The 22,549-nt window shown below is 48.7% G+C and overlaps 1 protein-coding gene across 1 annotated transcript in view; it reads right to left on the bottom strand.

Moving 5' to 3' along the window:
• The window catches only part of NUAK1 (NUAK family kinase 1), a 71,233-nt gene that overhangs the window by 36,507 nt on the left and 12,177 nt on the right, over positions 1–22,549 (bottom strand). Inside the window, exon 2 of the mRNA XM_032346516.1 lies at positions 2,599–2,719. Coding sequence (XP_032202407.1) covers positions 2,599–2,719 — 121 coding nt within the window. The remainder of the gene's footprint in view (positions 1–2,598; positions 2,720–22,549) is intronic.

Here is a 22,549-nt window from a genome sequence, read left to right as displayed (position 1 = left end):
AGGAACTTGTCTTCACCATAATTATTGTGAACAAATTGTGAACCAATTGTCTTCACAATAACTATCTTTTCTGAGCTTACTACCAGAACATGTATCATCTAATCCTACCAACAACCCAAAGAGGTAGAAATATTATCCCCATCTTACAGGTGTGGTTATTGAGGGCCCTAAGAGATCCCCCAACTTCCCCAAAGTCTCATGTCAAGGCCACAATGAAGGATTTGGGACTAAAACCCAAGAGCCTGATGCGAGAACTCGAGCTCTTTTCTGATTCCCCAAAAACCTGCTGATAGTTTTATGAATGAGGCCCAACCTCCTACCTAAGGCCTTGATGGAAATTATTTCTAGTCAGTAATCCAAAGAACTTTAAATTACGTGGGACATGTCTTTAAAGTTATAAGCAACAATCCTTCTCTATGCCAAGAAATCCCAAACACAGCACTGCTCACAGCTCATGTGACCCACACTGATCTACACTGTAGAGGTCATCCTTCACAAGTGCCTTCAGGTACCCACGGTAACCAGGCCACAGGGAACAAAACCACTTGGAATTTTATAAAACTCACTCTCCTCCTGCATTGTGTATCTCCACTCACTTCTAACCTCTAGACGTTCCCCTCATTTGCAGGCATATTTGGATTTGTTTTCTCAACCAGGAATTCTGCTTTCTCCAATTCTTCCTCCAAATAACTCCTTCAAGGCCCAGCTTGTATGCCACGAAAACTCCTAAGCTCCAGGACTCCATGGTCCAAGAATACGTCGCTTGCCTATCTACAGAACAGTCTTCTGTCATGCCTTGTATGACATACAGGTCCATAGCCTGTTGTCTCTTTCAGTTTCTAACCACACTGAACACGATGCTTAACCAGACACAGTCACTTGGTAGACCAGTGGTCCCCACACTTGTTAAAACACAGATGCCGGGGCCCTACCCTGGAGCTGCTGATTCAGCGGGTCTTCAGTGAGGCCCTGAAATCTGCATTTCTATCAATCTCAATTTATATGCGTGTCACTGGTTCAGAGACTGCACTTTGAGAATCCCCACAAGAGATGTTTGTGGAATGAATACATGATTGAGTGAATGAAAATTTCCCTTAAGCGCCCTCCCCCCAAGGGCTCCAAAAATGAGCTTTAGAGAAATCAAGATAAAAATTGTCACCAACATTTACTTCTAGATGAGGATCAAAAATAGAAGCAACAGGGGGGAAAAAATGGCCAAAAACGGCAGGGAACCAGAAGGAAAACTTAAGATAGATAACAGAAAAACTTGTAGGTTACCATCTGGTTTCCTCTTAGCCATTACTGTGTAACATATTATGATCAGACCATAATTAAAAATACTATGATGAGCCCAAGTTAAAAATAGGTTCATTTTCTGACTCAACCATATATTAAAAAATATTCTGGAGAAACACTCTGACTCAGTAAGTCCAAGCCTAGAAATTTTTTTGTAAGACAAAAATAATAATTATCAGAAATGAACATAAAAATGATTACAAGGAGGGTCACAAAAGCCCTCCTTATAATCACCAGAAATTTGAAACAACTTAAATGTTTAACAAAAGAAATTAGATCCAATAAATTGTGGTACATCCATAAGTGGGAGACTCTAAAACCTTTTAAAATGTCCTGACAGGGAATATTTATTGACACAGGAAAATGTGCAGGAGAGGTTAGAACTGAAATTATTTTGAAGGTTTTGGGTTTTTTTTTTTAAGATTTTATTTATTTATTTGACAGAGATCACAAGTAGGCAGAGAGAGGGGGAAGCAGGCTGAGCAGAGAGCCCGATGCGGGGCTTGATCCCAGGACTCTGGGACTGAAGGCAGAGGCTTTAACCCACTGAGCCACCCAGGCACCCCTATTTTGATGTTTTAACTTGTGTATCTCAATCATTTCTGCAATAAACACATATTGTTTGAGTAAATTTTTTTACAGATATTAAAAAAGAGAGAGAGAGAGAGAGAGAGAGAGAGAGGCTAGAGGAAGTTTATACTCGCTATTTCTTCCCAGGAAGGAGTAATGAGTTGAAGCACGAGAGCTTTTGTAACTTTCTCCAGGCCCCCCTCTCCTACAAACACTGACTACAACTCGGATTCCAGTGGAGAAGCATCTGCCCCACCAAGAGATCCCTCTTCTTTCTTGGTACTTCCCAGACCTGCTCAAAGAAAATTCCCAACTCAAAGAGCCTCCACTTGGAGTAACTCATGACTCCACCACTGGGGCATCTGCCTTGGGGAGCGACATGGACAACGGCTCCACCGTGACCCTGGTCAACAGCAAACTGCCGTTTTTCAGAAACAGTGGCTGTCTCGCATACCGGCTTTTAATAAGGCGGGTTGCTTAGCAACCGCCAAGAACTGGCAAGAAGGCAGAAGAAGGCACCAGCCAGAGCTATTTTATGACCAAAGTGAGCTGCGCTACGTGTGTCTGGTTGCATGCAAGGTAACCAAATAAGAGATAACACCCAGCTATTTTTGCATCATGAGGAAAAATACTTGGCTCCTGCCCAGAAGGGCAATTACCTAAAAATCTTGGCAGGCCCCATGGTATGAAAAATGGTAACTGATACGCGGGTGAAAAAAAAAAATCACTGACCTTCATAAATACTGATGATATGAGGATGGTTGAGGGATGACATGATCTCAATCTCTCGTCTGATGTGAACCATGTCTTGTTCATCCTTAATTTTGTCCTTACGAATGGATTTTATAGCAACCTATAAAGTCAGGAAATGAAATGTTACCCAGAGAACTAAACAGATGCAAATCAGCCATTGGGGGAGTTTGGAAAATAAATACAGATGTTACTTGTTGGCAGAACCGACAATAACCAAAACAAAGCTTCGAAATATCCCCGTCACATCTTTCTTTTATAGCAAAAACACCCTTCTCCCAACAACAGAAAACATCGGGTTTCAACAGCCGAGGGTTTGGGATGCTGGGTTGGTTATTTTCTTTTATGTTTATGTTTTTGTTTTTGTTTTTGTTTTTGTTTTTGTTTTCCATAAAGCACAGGCTGCATCACGTGGCCAGACCCATTTACTCTAGGAATCCTGACCCTTTGCAAAAAAGGGAAAGGGAGAACTCGGTTTACAGGGTATCGATGATTAAACATGGGTGGGTGAAATCAGTGTCCCTCTGCTCCACCGGGCAGCTGCCACAGCACAGAGCTCTCCTGCATGGGGCTTCTCGAGGCCAGTTCTGCTCAAACGTCCGGTTTTAAGACTCCAGCCTACACTGTGTTTGTGCAATTGCTCAGCGGCCAAATCCTTCCTTCACCCTTCCTCTTGCCCAAGGACCTTTGATACACATGACAAGACCAAAAGTCTCTGCTGTAGAAAAATCAGGACAAAACAAAGGGAGGGACACAGACTCCCTGCCCAGGCCCAGCTGATCCCCGCACCAGTGTCTGCAAAGCTGAACTGCACAGAGAGCTGCCTGGGCCAACGCACAGAGCATTTACTCAAAAGAAACACATACACAAAAAAGCATTAAATGACAATGGGAATCTACTAAGGAAGAACGCTTTGCCAATGGATTCATCTTCGCTCATAAACAAGTTGCTTCGTAATTTAATCCACCCTGGGCTCTAAGGGAGGCAAAAAGTACTCTGGAGGGGGAAGGTATCCATGGATAACAAGGAAGCCTGCCAATCAGTGTGTGCCCAGGTCCAAAAGCCTGCTTAGTCCCCTCCAAAGTAGTCCTCCTGTGATGTCAGCTCCCACCTGGACCACCCTCTCCTAGACGGAAGGCTCTTAGCGCATCCCACAGACCACAAAGCCATGAAGTGCTCCTTGTTACCACCAGGCCACCATCACACCCGGATTAAGACAGGTTCCTATCAGCCTCCCTGGGAGCGCACTCCCCTCTGTGATCGTTAGCATCTCCTGGCTTAGACCAGGTCGCCGCCAAGCACGATTCGTGGAAACATTTCTAAAATACAGTCGGTCCATCTATAATTCAGTAAGAACTGGGTAGCTATTATCATCATTATCGTTATTATTATTGTTTTTGCTGCTTGCTGACCTCCCAACAAGTGGGGGAAATGGATGGGCAGATCCCCATATGTCTCCTCTGCAGAACCCTCCCCAGCTGTAATGAAATCAGTATTCACGTCGTCCCTTGGCTCTACGGGGATTTAATTGGGGATCTGATTCACACATTGATCTCCAGTGTGTGACTCTCGGTTGGCACAAGGTAGGCCTGAGTAAAGCCTTAGTGTGAGCAGGTGGGCAGGTGTTAGGTCGACAGAAAGGAGAGCACAAGGGAGGAGGGAGGGGGTGGAAGCAGGGCTGACGTCTGCCATTAGGTTAGGAGAGCCCAGATGGCCGAAGTGATAGTGGCCGGAGCAAAAAAGGAAGGACCAGCCTAATCAGACACCACCCCTGAGACAGGCACCCTGGGAAACTGCTTAGTTTTTGTCTGGCATCCTGCTGCAAGGGGAACCGAGGAATGGATAAAGCAGAGCGGAAACGCGGGACGCTGGGCTGTAAACCCAGGGGCCAGCACCGTTCTCCCTCAGCCTCCCGAAGCGGCATAAAAGGGGGCTGCCCACAGATGAATGAGCTTCCAGCTTCAAGGCCCTTTTCACCAGGGTGCTGGGCTCAAAGCCACCCCAGCCCCTCCCGGAGCCCCATTCTGTATGCAGCAAGAAAAGCCTCCCTGTGCTGAAGTGGAATATAAAGATATGACTGGCAGGCTTTATTTTGTCTGAGCTGGGACTGTGATCCTGGGAGCTTGCTCTCGAAGGAAGCAGACAGGGAACACACACAGGCCTTGGAGGATGTGGGTGGCTGTTGGATCGACTCCTGCATTCCTCCAGGAACTAAAGACGGGCTAGGGGAGAAACCACCCCTTGGATTATGCAGCAGGCTGAACTTGGCCTCCAGGAGGCCCTATTGTCAAATAACAATAGGCATAAATTCTTTCCCCTTCCAGGGTCAGGGGAGGCTGGTGACAGGGGGGGGGTAAGAAAAGAAGCTCACTTGTCAGTGGGCTCCCCTCAACAGTGGAGCAGGGGCACGTTTGCCAGGGGGATGCTTCCAGCCCAGTATGAAAAGGAAAGTGTTCACATTCTAATAAAACCCCACTCGGTGCTGAGGAACTAAAAGGGCTCCATAAATGTTAATAACCATGGTAGCTGCCCCTCCACAAAAGCTTCCCTCTTCCTGAAATGAATCTTCTATTGACAATGTAAAAGAGGGCTCATTCTGCCCTCTCTTTCAAAAGGTTGGAGGAAGTCAGTAGGAGACAAATGCTAGAGATCTCTTAGAGCCATGTAACTGTCAAGGCCAGGGCGAGACCCTCCGCCCAACTCCCAGGAGCACAGAGCTGACGCGCCAGTCAGTGGCAAACCTCGGACACTGTAACACCACCGGTAAGAACAGCAGCCCGGCCCTTCACACCCCAGATCTCCAGATCCTCACTCAGGCCCCAGCTCCGGGATGCCTTCCGCGGACCTCCCTGACCCCTCTCGCCACACCGTCCCCCACTTTATCTTCTTGGGGGCCTGTCACACCACATGAAATTCTCTGGCTTCTCTGTTTGCTGCATATTCAGCCTGCAACCCAGTGCAGCTTGTGGCCTGTTTCTGGAGGACCCAGAAAGCTAAGAACAGTTGTCATATTTTTTAAAGAGTCGTTTATAAAAGGAGACAGAGATCTATCAATGAAGGTGCTGTAACGTAAGGTAGCGCCTGCTTCATGAGGTCGAGGGAGAAACGGAGCCAGCACGCAGGGAAGCAGGGTTGCCTAATGGTTAGGGGCACTGGGGTGCAGTTTTGAGTCCTGGCTGAAACCACTCACTAGCCCACTAGCCGCTGTGTGACCTCGGGCAGGTTGCATAACCTTTCTGTGCTCCAGTTTCCTCATCCACCAAGGAGGAACCTCCTGTGAGGATTAAGTGAAGAGGGGAATAAGAGATTCGCACTCGAATCAAAAGCCTGTCTCAAGATACCCTGGATTTGGGCTGCATCTCTGGATTTGGGCTGCTTGTTCACTTCTTTCTTTGGAACACCAACCAGGTACCAAGCACAGCGCTGGCACAACCCAGAAGAGAACCAACAAGATTCCGTCCAAGCCCTCCAGGTTGGGGGGGGGGGTGGCAAAAATTGCACAAATAATTACGTAATTTTCCTCATGGCCAAAGGCCACCGAACAGACACAGAGAGGTGTGGGCATTCTGGAGAAAATGTGCTCTGCGGTTTTCTTCGTCCTCACCCACATCGACAAAGGAAGATAGAGGTAAGGGAAGAAAGGCCCAGCAGGAAGAGATTACCAAATGTCTGAAATCATACACCTTCCAAAAAAAAATCCAATTTGTTGCCGCAGGAGCCAAAGAGATGTCACCCTGCCTGCAAAGCAACGGGAACTCACGCGCAGTACAGCCGCATTCATAAATGTTCCCAAGTCTAGACAGCACCGCGCGCCTTATAAAATGGTCTGCCTTTAAATAAGGCCACCCTAGAGTTTAATGTCTAAACCGTATGCAGCAGCAGGTCTGGCGGGGGGACTATGAATTCTGCCCTGCCTCTTTAAGCGGTGCTCTCAGCCCAGCCAGCCCTCAGCCCTCCTGAAAGGGAGCAGGCCCTGCCTCCTCTTCCCTACGGGGCACTTTTTCCTTTTTGGAAGAATCACCTGTTCTGCACCCTGCTGGGCGTCCTTTGCCACTGTGGCTGCCAGGAAAGTTAAGGGCTTGGTGGCTGGGCAGGGATGGGGAGACAGTAGCTAGCTGACCTCAGGGGAGCCAGAGCATCACAGGTCTGTTCTCATCTGCAAAAGGGGGCTAGGAAGCATGGCCCCCCAACCCCCTCCTAACCCCCACCTCCACCCCACCCCCTCCTGGGGCTGTTATAAGGAGTGAGAATGATGTGAGTAAAGTAGCACACAGTAGGTGTTTACTAAATGGTTGTGGTGATAGATGAGGCCTGGAAGATACGGGGTCCCGGACCGCGTTTCAGGGGTGATGAGCCCCAGCAAATCATCTTATAGGCCTCCCCCCCCACCATGCCTCACACATCCTCTCCTTCCCCACATTTGTACTGAGGCCAGAGCAGGTTAAAATTCTGCCTGCCTGCCTGCCGGCAGAGAGTGGGGCCACCAGCCGTCCTCCTGGCTTGCCCTGGGGCCTGGGGGTAGTTCTGGACAGGCTGTATGTTTGCCTCTAAGCAAGAGCATCACTGCCCTCTTCCCTCCAGAGCCCCTCCCATGATGCTCAGTCACTGCCATCTCTCAGCCTGCAGGGAGCATCCTAGAATCCTGATTCTCAAAACAGGGGTCATGGACACCTTGTTAAAATGCAGATTCTGAGTCCAAAGTTCTAACAGGGGGCCTGGGATTCTGCATTCCTAGCAAGTTTCCTGTGACAACAGTGAAGCCGGTCTGAGGGGCGAGATCTTAGTGCTCTGACTTTGCCCGGGACATAGCCACATTTTAAAATCAGAGGCAAGGGGCGCCTGGGTGGCTCAGTGGGTTAAAGCCTCTACCTTCGGCTCAGGTCATGATCTCAGGGTCCTGGGATAGAGACCCGCATCAGGCTCCCTGCTCAGCAGGGAGTCTGCTTCCTCTTCTCTCTCTCTCTCTGCCTACTTCTCTGCCTACTTGTGATCTGTCAAATAAATAAATAAAATCTTTAAAAATAAGTAAATAAATAAATAAATAAAATCAGCAGCAAGATTCTTAGCATTTCTTAAGCGTCAGCTATGCATCAGTGGAGATTATCTCATTTAATCCTAACTGCAACCCCATTTTACAGGGGAGGAAATTGAGATACAGAAAAGACAAATACTGCCCAAACTCAAACAGGTTGTGAAAGACAGAGCTAAGACTTCCACAGAGGCTGCTGATTCTAGCGGCTCTGGGTGAAGCTGGCATGGACGGCAACAGGGCAAGGGACAGAATCTCTCCATAGATCTTAAAGAGTCTCCAAAACTCGCTGTGATGGGACCCCCTCCAAGCAGGTGAAGTTTTATAGGGTCAGAGGTGAGGTGCAAGGAGGCAGCATTTCGGGTCTGAGTAGCAGCAAAGAAATGCAGCCAGAAACACAGCATTAGCATCACTTAGTAAGAACAAGTCTGCATTCTAACCCCGGCAACGGGAGCTGGCAGCTTCCTTCCCTGCCATTCATAAGGTGTGATCTCACCCCCGGCCACGTTCTACAGGAGCTGCGGGGCACGGAGGCAGAGGCAGCTTGGGGATCTTTGCTCACCCAGGGGCCTGGAGGCCACTTGCAGCAGAGGTGAGCTGCCAAATGAGGTTGGAGGCCAGTGGAGAGGTTCCTGCTTGCGTCTGGTTGACGGTCAGAGTTCAGGGCAGGACACAGCTCCACACCAGCCACACAAGAAAGGCTGTGCGCGGCCATGACCGCGGCAATGCCACCCAGGAGGCCAGCCTGCAGCCAAAGCCCCTAATTAATTAAATGACCTCCAGCTCTTTGCAAGGAGCCTGGCCAACTCGGGAGAACACTCGAGCAAGTTGCCATGATGCAACCGACCCCACAGGGACCCAAGCCAACTCCTCCACGGGGCCCAGGGGCCTCTTCCTCTCCGGCCTGTTGATTCATGTCACTACATGGATGTTTTTTCAGACAGAAGCAGACCGGGAGCCAAGAGTTGTAGCAACAGGCGCGGAGGAGATGCACCCCGACGCCAGGAAGTGCGGCGTGTGGAAGAAAGAGCTTTTTCTTCGAAGAACAGAATCCACCGTGCACCACCAGCAGCCCTTGAATCTCATCAAAGGTTCTGAAAATATAGTCCTCTGTTGGAGGTGGTTCTCCAGCCTCGATTTCCCAAAACTCCCCATCAGGGGTGATGTGGCCTGACTGGTTTTTCTCCCGCCGTGAAAAATGTGTTCTATTTCAAGGGCGCCTGGGTGGCTCAGTCAGTTAAGCGTCCTACTCTTGATTTCAGTTCAGGTCTTGTTCTCAGGGTCTGGAGATCAAGCCCCGCGTCGGGCTCCACACTCAGCAGGGAATCTGCTTGAGATTCTCTCTCTCCCTCTCCCCCACCCCTGCCCTTCTCCTCTGCCTGCTCTCTCTCTCTCTTGAAAATAAATAAATAATTTTTTTTAATGTGTTCTATTTCCAGAATTGAATAGCAAATCAGATTTTTATCTGATGGGACTGCTCAGAGGACCTCAGAGAGGCCGGGACATCTTTATCTTTATCCCCACAGCCCCTCTTCAAGGTCTGGGCTAAGCACGTCATTATTGCATGGGGTGATGCCACAAGGGAAGTGGAATTCATGGCTCAAAAACTGTGGGCACATTTACACTCCCTCTACCAGGCCAGGGTTTGTAAACACCAGACAGTGGCCACGGCTGACCAGGCAGGAATCAAAGGAGCGGCAGGAAAAAAAAAGAAAAAGGCCCATGAAAACTTCACAACAGTGTCAATGCCAAAAGCAAGCAGTGAGCCAGCTCAGAGCACATGATCTGATTCTCTGGGAGAGCAGTCCTTCCCTCAAAGAGTGCTGAGCACACCGCCTGCATCAGATCTTGGGGGGGGGGGGGGGGTGCTGATTGTCAAAATGCAGCTTCCGACCCCTCCCAATAATCTACTGAATTCCAGCAACAGCCTTTTTTACAAGCTTCCCAGGGGATTCTGCTGCACTCTGATGTTTGCAAACCGTCGGAGAAAACGCGGCCATGATGGCACTTCTTATTCCATAACTTAAACACTGCGCAGTCGTATTAAACATGAGATGATTAATGAAAATTAATGAACTGTCCATCCCTAGAGAGGGGAATTAAAAACAAGCTGATTCCCTGAGGGGGACTCTGTGACAAGTTATCTATTTATTTATTTATTTATTTATTCATTGTTTATTTATTTATTTTTATTATTTTTATTTATTTATTTATTATTTTGTTTTTTAATTTAACCCTGGCAAGGGAGGTTTGATCCCTGGGGACAGTTTGCTCGTGTGAGCCTGTGGCTGCTGTGGAGGCCCCAGAAGCTGGCTGATAATGATCTGCTCTCCATGCTCTGCACTCAACCCGGGGTTCCCACGTCAATGTCTCCAAAGGAAGAGAGAGGAAGTGAGCCCTGGAGCCTCCTGTCCGGCCGGCTCTGTGACAGAAGATCGATCTGGCTGGGACCTCAAGGAGCTTCCTCTTACCAGGATGCTCCAGAAGTCTCTCCAGGCTCCCCCCCAATAAATGACCCCAAGGCCCGTGGCACGCCAAGTCCTCTGGAAGCACAAGAGATGGGACTCAGGCAACAGCAGCGCCTACAGAGGGACTCAATTCGTAAGGCTGTTTCGCTGGAACCCAAACGGCCAAGCAGCTGTTTATTTTTGGACTTTCACATTTCCGAAAGCCAAATGCAACACCGACTCAGAATTCTACAGAGCAGCTGCTTTTCTTCCAGGTTCCAACTGTCCTGAGGAGGGAGAGGGAGGGCCGGACCTGAAGGCTGACACTGGACAGCCTCGACTGGTAGCATCTGATTGCTCTGATGCGGTTCATAACCCGGTCTGGATAAGCACAGAATTGTGCAATTTTTATTTATCAACTTCCGAGCCCAGCTGAGCCCCGGCCAGAACGGCTGAGAGACCACATCAGCACCTTGGCCTTGTCCTCGCTCACAGCAACGTGGCCAGGTGCCCCTGCACGGACGTACCCAGGCCAGCATGCCAGAGGCTCAACGCCCTCCTCTGCCAATGAGGATGTCAACAGTGCCAGCACCGTGAGGTGGAGCGGGGGAGGGAATCACAGATTGCTTGCAGCATGGAGGGCGGAGAAGGCAGTCGTACGGCACAAGGTATGATGATCCGCAGATGTTAGAGCTGCAAGGACCTCGGGATGGTCTATCCCAAACCCCTCACTTTATAGGTGGGGAAACTGAGTCCTGGGGACGTCAAAGCACAGGCCCGTGTTCACGGAGTTAATAGCGGTACTAGACCCCCAGTCTGGGACGAATACTCCGGGCTAGGGGTGCTCACCAACTCCCAAGCCACATCTAACAGCAGGACCAAAACTGCCACCCGAAGATTTACCATGCAGCTGGGAGGCCCAGCCCCAGCTCAGCCAGGGGCCCGGACTGCCGCACTGTGAACAAGCCGACATGGAGAATGACAGATCCCCCTGGGCGTGCTGGCAAATTATGACTCGTTTCGCGTCACAACACTTCCCTGTCGTGCCAAGGGCTGTCCTCCCACAGACATGCCAGAGAGATGGTATTCACTCCAATTCAGCCCAAACCATGTTCCAGTTTCTGAAGTCTTACTTGATATCACACATGTGTGATATATCACATATGTGTGATATATCACACAAATCATATCTCCCCAAGTATGCATACTTGGGGAGTTTTTATCCCCTTATTTCTTAATTCACTGAAAACACTGCTTTTAAATATTAACTTCGGGCTGCTACTAAGTCACTGACCTTGGGAACAATAAACAAGGGACGCAGAAGACCTAAGACCCAAAATTAGTTTTCCAAAGTGGGGTGGAATTAGTCCATTGAATTTAGCTGGTCCAGGTGACCAGAACAAAGAAGAAAAGTTCTTTTTAATTTCTTAAGATGGTAAAATATATAGGAACATGCAAAAAAAAAAAAAGTGTGGCTTTAAATTATATTGCATATTTTAACTGTGGATGATTTTATAAATAAGTGAAAGGGAAGATTCTTCAGATGTTATTTTTATCCCGACGAAACCCTTGTTGGGAAAGCTGATTCGTGGCAATGAGAGTGTGCGAAGACACACGGGACAGGTAAAGAACAACGGTCTGGCTGTGATCTGTCCCCCTGGAGGCCTCCTTGAGCATCTCATCACAAACCAGAGTTTCTTTTCCTTCCAAAGGAAGCTCTCACTGTCCATTGCCCAGAGAGTTAACAGGCTGGGCCCCGCTCCAGAGCCCTAGGGCAAAATCCCACACACCCCCATCCCTGGTGCTTATCAGCCCGCTAATGACCCCCCACCCTGCAAACCTGCCCTGGGAGGCTTGTCACAGCAGCTCCTCCAGCTTTGCAGGCACAGCCCCAGGCGATGCCAACCGGACCCCCAAAGAGCACGCGCAGCCCCCAGCGGGCATTTCCGGCCACCCCATGAGGCAGGTTAGCTCTGTGACCTTCATCCAACACCCACCACTCAGTTCCTACCCTCACGGAGTATGGGGCAGGGGTCTGTGGCTCTTATGAGGACCCCAAAGAACAGCCTGGGTGGAAAGTGAGGCACTCCCGGACATTCGTGCTTGTTATTTTCTCCGCCGGGACCCCTTCCACGCCCAGTCATCTGCAACTGTCTTCAACTGACCGCCAGCTCCTCTGTATCTGTCCCCCACCAGGAGCCCCCATGACGCATGTACAGGTCCGCTTCCCTAACCTCGGTCACCATTCACACAGAGACCATTTCTGTCTCCACGTCTCCAGCACCTCAAAGGTGCCTGGCACATAGTAGACGCCAAGAAGCCGTGGCTCAAACGGACTCCAGGTGTTACACAGGACCCTTAACATTTTGTGAAAGTGAAATAAACCAGATGGGGAAGGCAAATCCTGTATGATCTCACGTACCTGTGGAATCTCAGACAGCCAACCTCATAGAGGTAGAGAGTGCACTGGTGGGTACCAGGGCCTGTGGGGTGGGGGAAAGAGGAGATGTGTGTCCAAGGGCACCACACCCCCCAGCTCTAAACTGACTAAGTTGTGAGGACCTCAGGTGCAGCATAGTGACTATAGTTAACAAATACTGCCTGAGGTACTTGAAAGCTAAGAAAGTAGATCTTAAATGTTACATACACACACACACACACACACACACACACACGCACACACACAAAATGATGATTAGGTGAAAGGATAGAAGTGGTAACTAACCTGATAATGGTAATTATTTTGCAATATACCAAACTGCAAATATATGGAAATGTATCAAATCATTGCACCATAGACCTTAAACTGACATACATCCTATGTCAATAATATCTCAATAAAGCTGGAACTGGGAAGGAAGGACCCTTAAAAAAAATGGAAAACCACAGGAGAACATCTTATCATTCCATAGCCACCTGCCACTGGGTCTTTTTTTTACTCACTCATCTCTCAAGTGTTGAATCCCTACTTACCCTGAAATTACTGAGCCCGAACTTGTTCATCTCTAAAATGGAGAAAATACAATGGTGTTTAGAAATGGAGCCTTCAGGGGTGGATTAGGTCCTGAGGTTGGAGCACTCATGAACGGGATCAGTGGCCTTAGTAGAGAGACCCCAGAAAGCTCCCTTGTCCCATCTGCCAAGTGAGGGCATGTGAGAAGATGGTCGTCTATGAACTGGGAAAGGGGCCATCTCCAGACACAGAACCTCTGGGTGCTTGATCTTGGACTTCCACCCTTCGAAACTATAAAAAATAAATTTCCATTATTTATAAGCTCCTAAAAAAATAAGACGGAGATAAGAACAGCACCCACTGCGGAAGGCTGGGAGATAATTCACAACAACAGCTAACAGTGATGCTAATAATTACAGGTTATCAGGCCCTGACTGTGAGCCAGGCACCGGGCACCGTCCTGTTGCTTAACCTTTCCCTCATTAAATTCTTGCAGAAACATTATTATTTCTGCTTCTCCATGAATATAAACGGAGTCTGAGGCAGGTGATGTAACTTGCCCCAGGGTACACGACTCACAAGTAGGGAAGCTGGGTCACACAAAACCCAATAACCGTATTCTTAAACTCTGGACCACACCCACGAAGCAGGTGCCGCAGCGCCTGGCTCAGTGCGGGGATTTGATGAAAAGGGGCTGAATCCGAGTGTCTGGAGATAACACCTCGTTTCCGCCCTGAGTCTTGTTTTAAGCTAGCTTTTAAACTGCTTCCATCTTCAAAAGCACCTCCATTGGTGTTGCTTGCTTTTCTCTGTGAGGCCAGCCCATGAAACTGGACAAAAGGCGGAGCTGGAGAAGGGTGTGAGAGGTGTGTCCTTAAAAATGATGCGATTGTGAGTCAATTCTCCGGCAAGCAATCCGGGCAAATTCGCTCTGGACAAGGCACTGATCTAGGCCCTGTAGGACATGATCCAGACATTCCCTCTAAGGGGCTTACAATCCTACTGGAAAGGGCGGTGGACATCAAAGCTTCTCCCTGCCCTGCACCCGTTCACCCTTCTACTGATAGAAACACTCTGACATTGCTCTGGGGATCCCACCACGTGCAGTTTTAAAAGAGAATGTCAGTCAAGTTAAAGCACTCTCCCAACGCCAACAGGTGGGCCATGATCCTAGGACTGGGCTTAGAAGAGGCTGTTTCCCCAGAATTGAGTTTTGAGTGGTCTGAGAATGGCTGGGCCATTCATCCCAACAACAATCTCCAAAAAGAACTAGTTCCCTGGGGCTTCCTTGGGTTTTGTCTTTTCCCCAGCCTCCTCCTCTGGGATACACCAGACCTTCCAAGTTCACTTCCTCCTTCATGAGTCACAGAGTCCATTTCTGTCACTAGCAACCAAGACCCCTAACTTCTACCAGGAGACGTCAATGGGTCAGTGTGGGAAGACAGAACAAGACTACTGAGCAGGGAAGCACCTGCTATGTTTGGGGCTAGAGAAGTCAGGGCAGGCTCCTGGGAGCAGGTGGGATGGGGACTGGACCAGAAGATACACAGTCTTCGGCACAGACAAGGAGACTACCAATCAAGTCATCTCACCCTCCTCAAGCCAAGAGGCAAACACATAAGCCTAGAGTTTGGCCAAGATGATGCTTTTTCTAGGACTGTAAGACCCTTTCCAGCAAAGTGTCTTTTTGGGAGATCATGAACTGTTTTAGGTATGCAGAGTTGGGGCCTCCTAAGAAGTCCTTCCGTGCATCACCCCCTGCCATTTCTACCTTTGTGTTTCATTCACAGTCCTAAATAAGACCAAAATTGAGTTTCATTTTGCTCATTCATTTTTCCATCCCTAAAAAGGACATATCTGCTCTGTCCCCTTTGCTCACACATACTGTGCGCCTACACTCAGTCACCTCCTCCACGAAATGGGCCATGTCTCACTTGACTGGTACAAGTCAAAATGCCAATCTTCAGGGACCATCCAGATGTAATTTTTACAATAATTTCCTCTTGCACCAAAATAAAGCCATAGTAAATTGTTACGGAGTTTTGCCTTTAGTTTTTGTTTTAGTTTATGGGTTTTTTTTTTTCCCTGGGCTGGTTGGGGGTTCAGTAGGGTTATTTTTTACCTATCTTACAGAAAAGTAGAGAGAGTCTAGCCATATTCTCTGCCAAATAATGTTCATATCTATATTTACCAGTTCTTATAGACTGAATTGTATCCCCCCAAATTCATATGTTGAGGCCTTACCCACCAATGTGACTCTATTTGAAGGAAGAGCCTTTTAAGGAGGTAATTAGGGGTAAATGAGTCTATAAAGATGGGGCCCTGATCCAACAGGTCCGGTGTCCATATAAGAAGATGAAAAGACACCAGGAGCATTCACATACCCATGACAGAACATGTGAGGACACAGCCAGAAGGTGGCAGTCTACAGGCTGGGAAGAGAGGCCTCACCAGAAACCAACCCTGCCGGCAGCCTGATCTTGAACTTCTAGCCTCCAGACCTGTAAGGAAATTAATTTCTGCTATTTAACCACTCAGTGTGTGGTATTCTGTTATCCAGCCAGAGCACATGAATAATCTACTCCTTGCCCAACTGACCTAAATCACAGTCAACATATAATCCAACCAAAGGGAGGGTCATTCACAGACAATACCAAGCATAACAAGCAGAGCCTACAGTGCCTTGTTCATCTGTGTGTCCCCAATATCTACAATAGAGTCTGGCACCACAGCAGACATTCAATAAATAGTTGTTGAGTCGAATCAAGTGAATAATAATAATCAAGTCTTCACTTTTGTAAGAATGAAAACACCCACCCACTCAGGCCACCAACCTGGCCCAGTACCTCAAGTTGTTAAAGTCAGATGACCTACCTAGATGATACCCCGGATTCCACTCTAGTCCACATCATCTCTATCCTTGCGGGGAAGATGGCAAACCCAGGCATGCAAGACCAGGATGGGTAAACGACCCCCAGGCACTATGCGCACCATTCCGTCCCACTTAACTGTACTTGCCCCACCAGCCCCTGAGACAGGCTCCTCGTGTTGCAGGAAAGGAAAAGAGAAACTGAAAAAAAGGGACTCCCCACATCACAAGTCATGAAGGCCACACCCAATGGTCAAGGGGGTACTTGGATTTTGTGGCCAATGCTGCCTCTGTGGGGCCACAACTGTTCCCACGATTCCATCAAATCCCCAGAATGGCAGGACAAGGAAGGAACACCCTGAGTCCTGACACTGGGATGCTTCTTTTCTCGGGAAGTTAGGCCTGGGGGGAAACCAGCTCAGATATCAAACTATTCAAACTTCGTGGACGATCCAGCCAGGGAGCTAATCAGAACAATTTGGGTGTGCGGCTAAACAAGGACACCCCTTCCTGGATCAAGCACCGCCTTTATGGCAACACTTCATAAGAACCATTCCCCTACAACAAAACTGTCAAACCCAGCAACCGCAGGCCAGAAACATCCCAGCTGAGCCCCACCAAGCTGCTTTCTGATGTACTGTACACACAAATACCAATATTCCCCAGATGTTCTCTATGTAAAACATTTGGTTTGAGACGCAGCCCTTTTTTCCCAAAAACCCTTACATTTGTTTAATGGACTCATACAGTTCAGCTAAAATGTCCTGGATCAGACATCTGAGGCCAGCCCGGCTCTGATGTAAGCATCCCATCTGCAGAAAAGACGAACAAGTAAATAAGACAGTCTTCCCCAAGATTTATGCTCCCTGCATCTTTAAGCAGGTCATAAAATGTAAGCTATGTATGGCTAATAATGCAAGTTGCTTTCAAGTGTGTTTCTGAGTCCATCACCGAATTAATCGAAGACCGATGTTCCAACAGAGAGTGGGTCTGGCCTGCTGAACAGGAGGCCACGTTCTGCTTCTCACTCCCACAGGAAAGAAGTTTTTAAAAAAATCGGTCATCTGAGCCACCTTGAGGTAAAGGTAGATTTTTCCTCGTTTTCATCATTCAGATACGGTGGTGTCCCCTGTGTTCCAACGCCACTTACCCTCTAAGCCACACTCGAAAACACAGGTAAGAGATGGGGAAATGGAAAATGTACTCCTCAAGTGACCCTGGCCAGCCCTATTCCCCCCTACAACGGCTCATCCTGTCACATGAGAAAAACGGAAGTTCACGAGACTCATGGTCAGGGCCTGTTCAGCTGTGACGATTATAAGAGGAAAGGAAATAAACTGTTAGAAAAGCCACCCAAGAAATGTCATTGAATCCATGCCCCGAGTCCCCACAGATGGCAACCCACAATTTTTCTTACTAATATTTATAATAAGCTTGGTCACAGCAACTCTTTGGGGAAGTAGAAAAATGGAAGGACAAAGCCATCAGAGGGGGCCTCACTCACAGAACCAAGACAGGACCACTGATTTTTACCTTCCATCTTTAACTTCTGTGTCTTGTGGGTTTTTAAGTATGGGGCAGGCATTATTTTTGCTATCGGGAAAGAAGGATTCTATCCTTCAAAAGGGTCACAGAAAGGAATGAAAGTTAGTGAGGGAGAAGACAGACTACAGCAGACATGAGAACCCCAAAATAAAGTTCTGAGGACCAGTTAGGAGAAGTTCCCCAAAGACATCAAGGAGAGTCTAATGTTCATGTCTTTTGTTTTAAGAAGGAAAGAAAGTGTATGTACACTTGAAAAAGAATTCCAAAATAAATCCATTTCTTTGACTGAGACTCATGGCAGGTTCAACGCTAGGAGCTTGCTTTTCCTTGCTTTTCCCTATGGCTACTCTCTGCCTTCCCTACAGCCTTCTTGTCCAGTCAGCCGACTATCCACCCACCGTCATCCCAGCCAAGTCAACTGCCCCAATATGGCAGCCTCTACAGCCCATGGAACTCCTCGTCCTCTAGCAAGGCTAGCAAACTATGACATGATTATAAGCTCTTCCAGCCTAAGGATAAAAAGCCCGGATTTCAGACTTTTCTTTCATCTCTCACTGCCAAGAAAAGGCAAAATGCAAGAAGATAACACAGAAAATAAGCCCACAGGGGTCCCAACAACGCTAAGTGCTCCAAAATGCTTTAAGATTGTAGTTAACAAAGAGGCCTTATGCAGAGAGATACGTAAGTAAGAAAACGACTCCAATGAGACCTTCCAAATCTTGCGAGGTCGAGATGACAGTGTCGGGGGCAGCGTGAGAAGGGGCTGGGAGAAGGGGAGCAGCTGGGGCCACTTTCGAGAGGACATTTCAGGTCACCCCACCGAAAGAAGTCCCTCCAAATGTACTTCTGTAGCCCCCAGGGAATTGATTTTGGAGGATGGAATTATTTCGCTGAAATAAACAGACACACAAAGGTCGCTACCACTGGGTCCTAAAAAGAAAACAAGCCAGCTGCCGCATTTACGGGCAGCCTCTGATGCAACAGGAGCAAAAGGTCCCGGCCCAGATCCAGGCGGATGGCTTTGGACACACCAGTCCTCCCCAGAGAAAGCAAGCTTACCGGGGCAAGGTTGGGGGCTGGCGAGGGGGGGCCTTGCCTCCCCGTGGGTGAGGTCCCCACCTGGCCAGGCATCCATGAGGCATCTTCAGGAGAGCAGACCTCGGACCTGTACACTCAGCGTGCGCCAGCCAATAACCTAAGGGATGGTTTAAAATGCGGGTGCCTGGGCCCCATCCCCAGAGAGCTTTTATAAGGTTATTCTACTGCTCAGCCAGGAACCAGCAGTGTAGCGGGAATTGCCCTCAGCGGGGTCAAATGGACCAGAGTCAACGCAGGTGTAGCCTTGAAGGGTCAAGATCAGGGCAGATCAGGCCAAGCGCCAGTCTCTCTGTACAGAGCTGGCACGTAGTGGGCCCAAGGGAATGTATGCCGAATGAATGAGTTAATTCTGCTCCTTAAGGCCAGGGATGGGCATGTGTAAATCAACAGCGCTCATAATGTCCATCCGTGTTAATTCCCGAAATAGGCACTGCATAAACACACCTGAACTCTGATTCCAAGGAACTGGCAGAAAAGGATATGACGGTCCATCCAACGCGCACAGAAGGCGGCTGCTCAAAGCCCAGTGACCGTGAGCAGAAATGTCACCCAATTTCAGGGTTTGGATCCTGCCTATGAGCACAGCAGGTGTGGACAAGTGACTTAATTTTCTATGCCTCAGTGTATCCACTGTAAAATGGGAATAGTCATGGTGTGCACATCTCAGGGTTTCTGTGAGGATGAGTTTAGGTCAGGATCTAACACACATAAGCTACAGCCAGCTACAATCACTGCTATGCAATTGTTTGCTATTATGATCACTCCATGGAAGGGACAGCAGGCAAAGACACCTCACGCTTTCAGGCCCACCCTAGGAACGCCTCTATGAACTCCAGACCACTCTATGAGGGTCTGAGGGCTCTCTAGTTATCAAGAAAGAAGGTGTGGACTAAAGAAAGTGGAGTGCTCTATCCCCAGATAAATATAGCAACGAGCTTCCCGTTGTCCAGAGTTGAGTTTTTTGGTTTTTGGTTTTTTTTAAGATTCATTTATTTATTTGAGAGAGAAGCAGGGGAGGAGGGAAGACAGGGGGAGAGGGAGACAAAATCTTTTTTTTTTTTTTTAAGATTTTATTTATTTACTTGACAGAGATCACAAGTAGGCAGAGAGACAGGCAGAGAGAGAGAGGAGGAAGCAGGCTCCCTGCTGAGCAGAGAGCCCAATGTGGGACTCGATCCCAGGACCCTGAGATCATGACCCGAGCTGAAGGCAGAGAGGCCCAACCCACTGAGCCACCCATGCGCCCCGGGAGACAGAATCTTAAGCAGCCTCCCCGACCAGCACAGAGCCCAACGCAGGGCTCGATCTCACAAGAGCTCTAGAGGTCCGACCTGAGCCAGAACCAAGTCGGACGCTTCCCCTACTGCGTCTCCCAGGTGCCCACAGCCACAGCTGTGCTTCCCAAAGTGCAGACCATGGACTAATCCCATCACATTCACTTGAGTCGCCTGCTTCAAATGCTGTGGATTCCCACATCTCACCCCAGCCCCGCTGGATCAGACTCTCTGGGGCAGATGCCAAAGATGGTACATTTTGACTGGCACACCCAGCAGAGCCACAAGTCCCCTCAAAATTAAGAACCATTGGATTGGCTAAGCTAGAGGATCCGTGTCTGTATCCCCCAGAGCCTCACACCATGCCTGACACACAGCAGGTGCTTGACAAACACTAGGTGACTCTCGAAGTGTTCGTTCAGTGTTTTGAAGGCCCACTCTGGGTAAGGCCCGTGCAAAGCAATGCTGAGTCAGACTTCATTCATTCACTCTAAACATCACTACTGGGTGCTGACAACATGCCAGGCAGTGTTCTAGACACCAGATACAGAAAAGATGACAGATGCGATTGCTAATTACAGATAGAGACAGGGGCTGCGTTCGGAACTAATAAAGCGAAGCAAAGGGCAGCATGTTTCTGTCATTAAACTCGGCACCTAGAGCAGCTCGAATCAGAATTTCTATGAAGATGGAAGAGACCTCTTCAGCCCTGCCCACTGGTAGGAAGACACTGGCCGCAAAGAGTTATCAGGCACTTAAAATGTGGCTACTGTAAACAAGGAACTGAAGTTTTCATTTTAATTGTAATTAATTTTAACAGCCAGTCATGTCCTAGTTAGTGCAGGTCTAGAGGCAGAAGAAGAAATGGAAATGGGAAATGATAACACAGGCATTATGTCCTACGGGTGGCAGGTGGGGGGTGGGGGCAGTGTGCTTAGAGCACCATGTGTTATCAAATGCCTCTCACCCAATTACCAGATGCCCTAATGTTCTCTGGCTCCAAGGACTGAAAGAACAAGGTCAGGTACAAGGCATTGTACTTGGGCTGGAATTTTTATAGCCCATGATCAGTTGGAAGAGGTATGCAGCCCGGCCAAGCCCCAGGGACCGTGGTTCTGGAACACACTGCCGCCCGCAAAGCCTGCCCACAGCTGCCAGAGAGATCTCTTTCGGCTCCGCCGCTCTGCGGATGGTCGGTCATTCTGTCCTTGGCTAGAACGTCCCACTGGGCCCAAGACACGGCATGGATTTTATGAGATTTCTCCGCTTCAAGCCTAAGTACGAATACAAGCCTCCTAAATTCCACCGGAAAATTGGTGGCTAATCCAAACATTTCATAAAATTAGAACTCATTGTGGGGCTGAAAGGAATTCAGGCTGTGCCGCCACCAGAGAAATGGAAGATATTGGTTATAATTTTTTCCTTCATGAGCTGTTTTAAGAAGCAAGTGCCCTTTCTGCTTGAAATAAAGCAAGCATGGGGGGGAGGAGAGGTACGGGGGGAGGAAGGGGGGAGTTTTTGTTTTTGTTTTGTTTTCTCTGTGGTTTGCAAAAAGCACCACCCGATGACAAATGGGGGGAATCCTGCTGCCTTCCCTCGCCCGCAGCTCGCGGGGATCATAAACCTTCCTTCCCAGTCTTGGCTGCATCTCGCTTTGGAAAGACGGTGTTTTTCCTGGAAAAAGGGGGATTTTTGCTCCTTCCTTTTCTTCTTGGGCTTTAGCCCCAGAACGTTCACCTCCAGAGATGTCGTGAGCAAGAGGGATCTCCGAATCATGCACCCAGGCACGCGTGCATATGTGTCGCCGACCCTGATTCACCAGACACTGGACCAGGCACTTGAGATACATCGGCAAGTGAAAGCAATAAAAACCCCTAACCGGGGGCAGCGTGCATTCTAGCACGAGAAGACGAGCAAGGGAGGATTCGGTGACGGCTGCCTCGGAGTCATGTGGGGACAGGACCTGAAGACTCGCCAAGGACAGACTCTGGAAGAGGCGGGAAAGGGGGCTCTGACCGTCCCTCTCCCCTTTCAGCCAGAGCAGAGCAACGTCTGACACACAGCTGGCCCTCAACAAATATTTGTTGAGTGAATAATGAAGCCTGACACCAAAATCGGTCCCAGAACTCTCATCACACAGATGAGTTAGGCGACGCTATAAAAGGGATGGATCTTGCCCCAGCTCGTGCAGCTTAAGTTGTGGCCCATGAGGGGACTGACCCCAAGTCTCCTGACACCACCCCCAGACTCAAGATGCCCCACAGCCACTCGGCAAGTATTGACGGTGTTTACCGTGGGGCAGGCCCTGAACTAGGCACAGGGAGGACGTAATTGACTAAGACACAGAATCACTGAGACTTTGGGACAGAGTTCCTCCAATTACTGTTTTCACAAGCTTGGAGACAACTTCTCTGAGCCTTAAGTCTGGGTTCAATGGGTACCTACCATCCAGCGTGCAAGTAAAAAGCCAAGAAGGAGGGTTGCCTAAGCTTCCAAATTCCCAGACCCATGAAAGGCTAAAGGAACCCAGTGGTTATGACCATGACCCTGACATCAGATAGCCCAGCCCCAAAATCCCAGCTCTGAGACTTTGGGCAAGTCACCCGAGCTTTCTAAAACTCCTCTTCCTCATGTTCAAAATGAACATCCTAATGATACAGGAGAGAAGGAGAGAAGGCCTGTCAAGTACTCAGCACAGCACCTGGCATCCACTGGTCA

This window comes from Mustela erminea, chromosome 6 (assembly GCF_009829155.1).
Source record: "Mustela erminea isolate mMusErm1 chromosome 6, mMusErm1.Pri, whole genome shotgun sequence".
NCBI lineage: Eukaryota > Metazoa > Chordata > Mammalia > Carnivora > Mustelidae > Mustela > Mustela erminea.
This window is presented reverse-complemented; position numbering and strand designations above follow the sequence as displayed.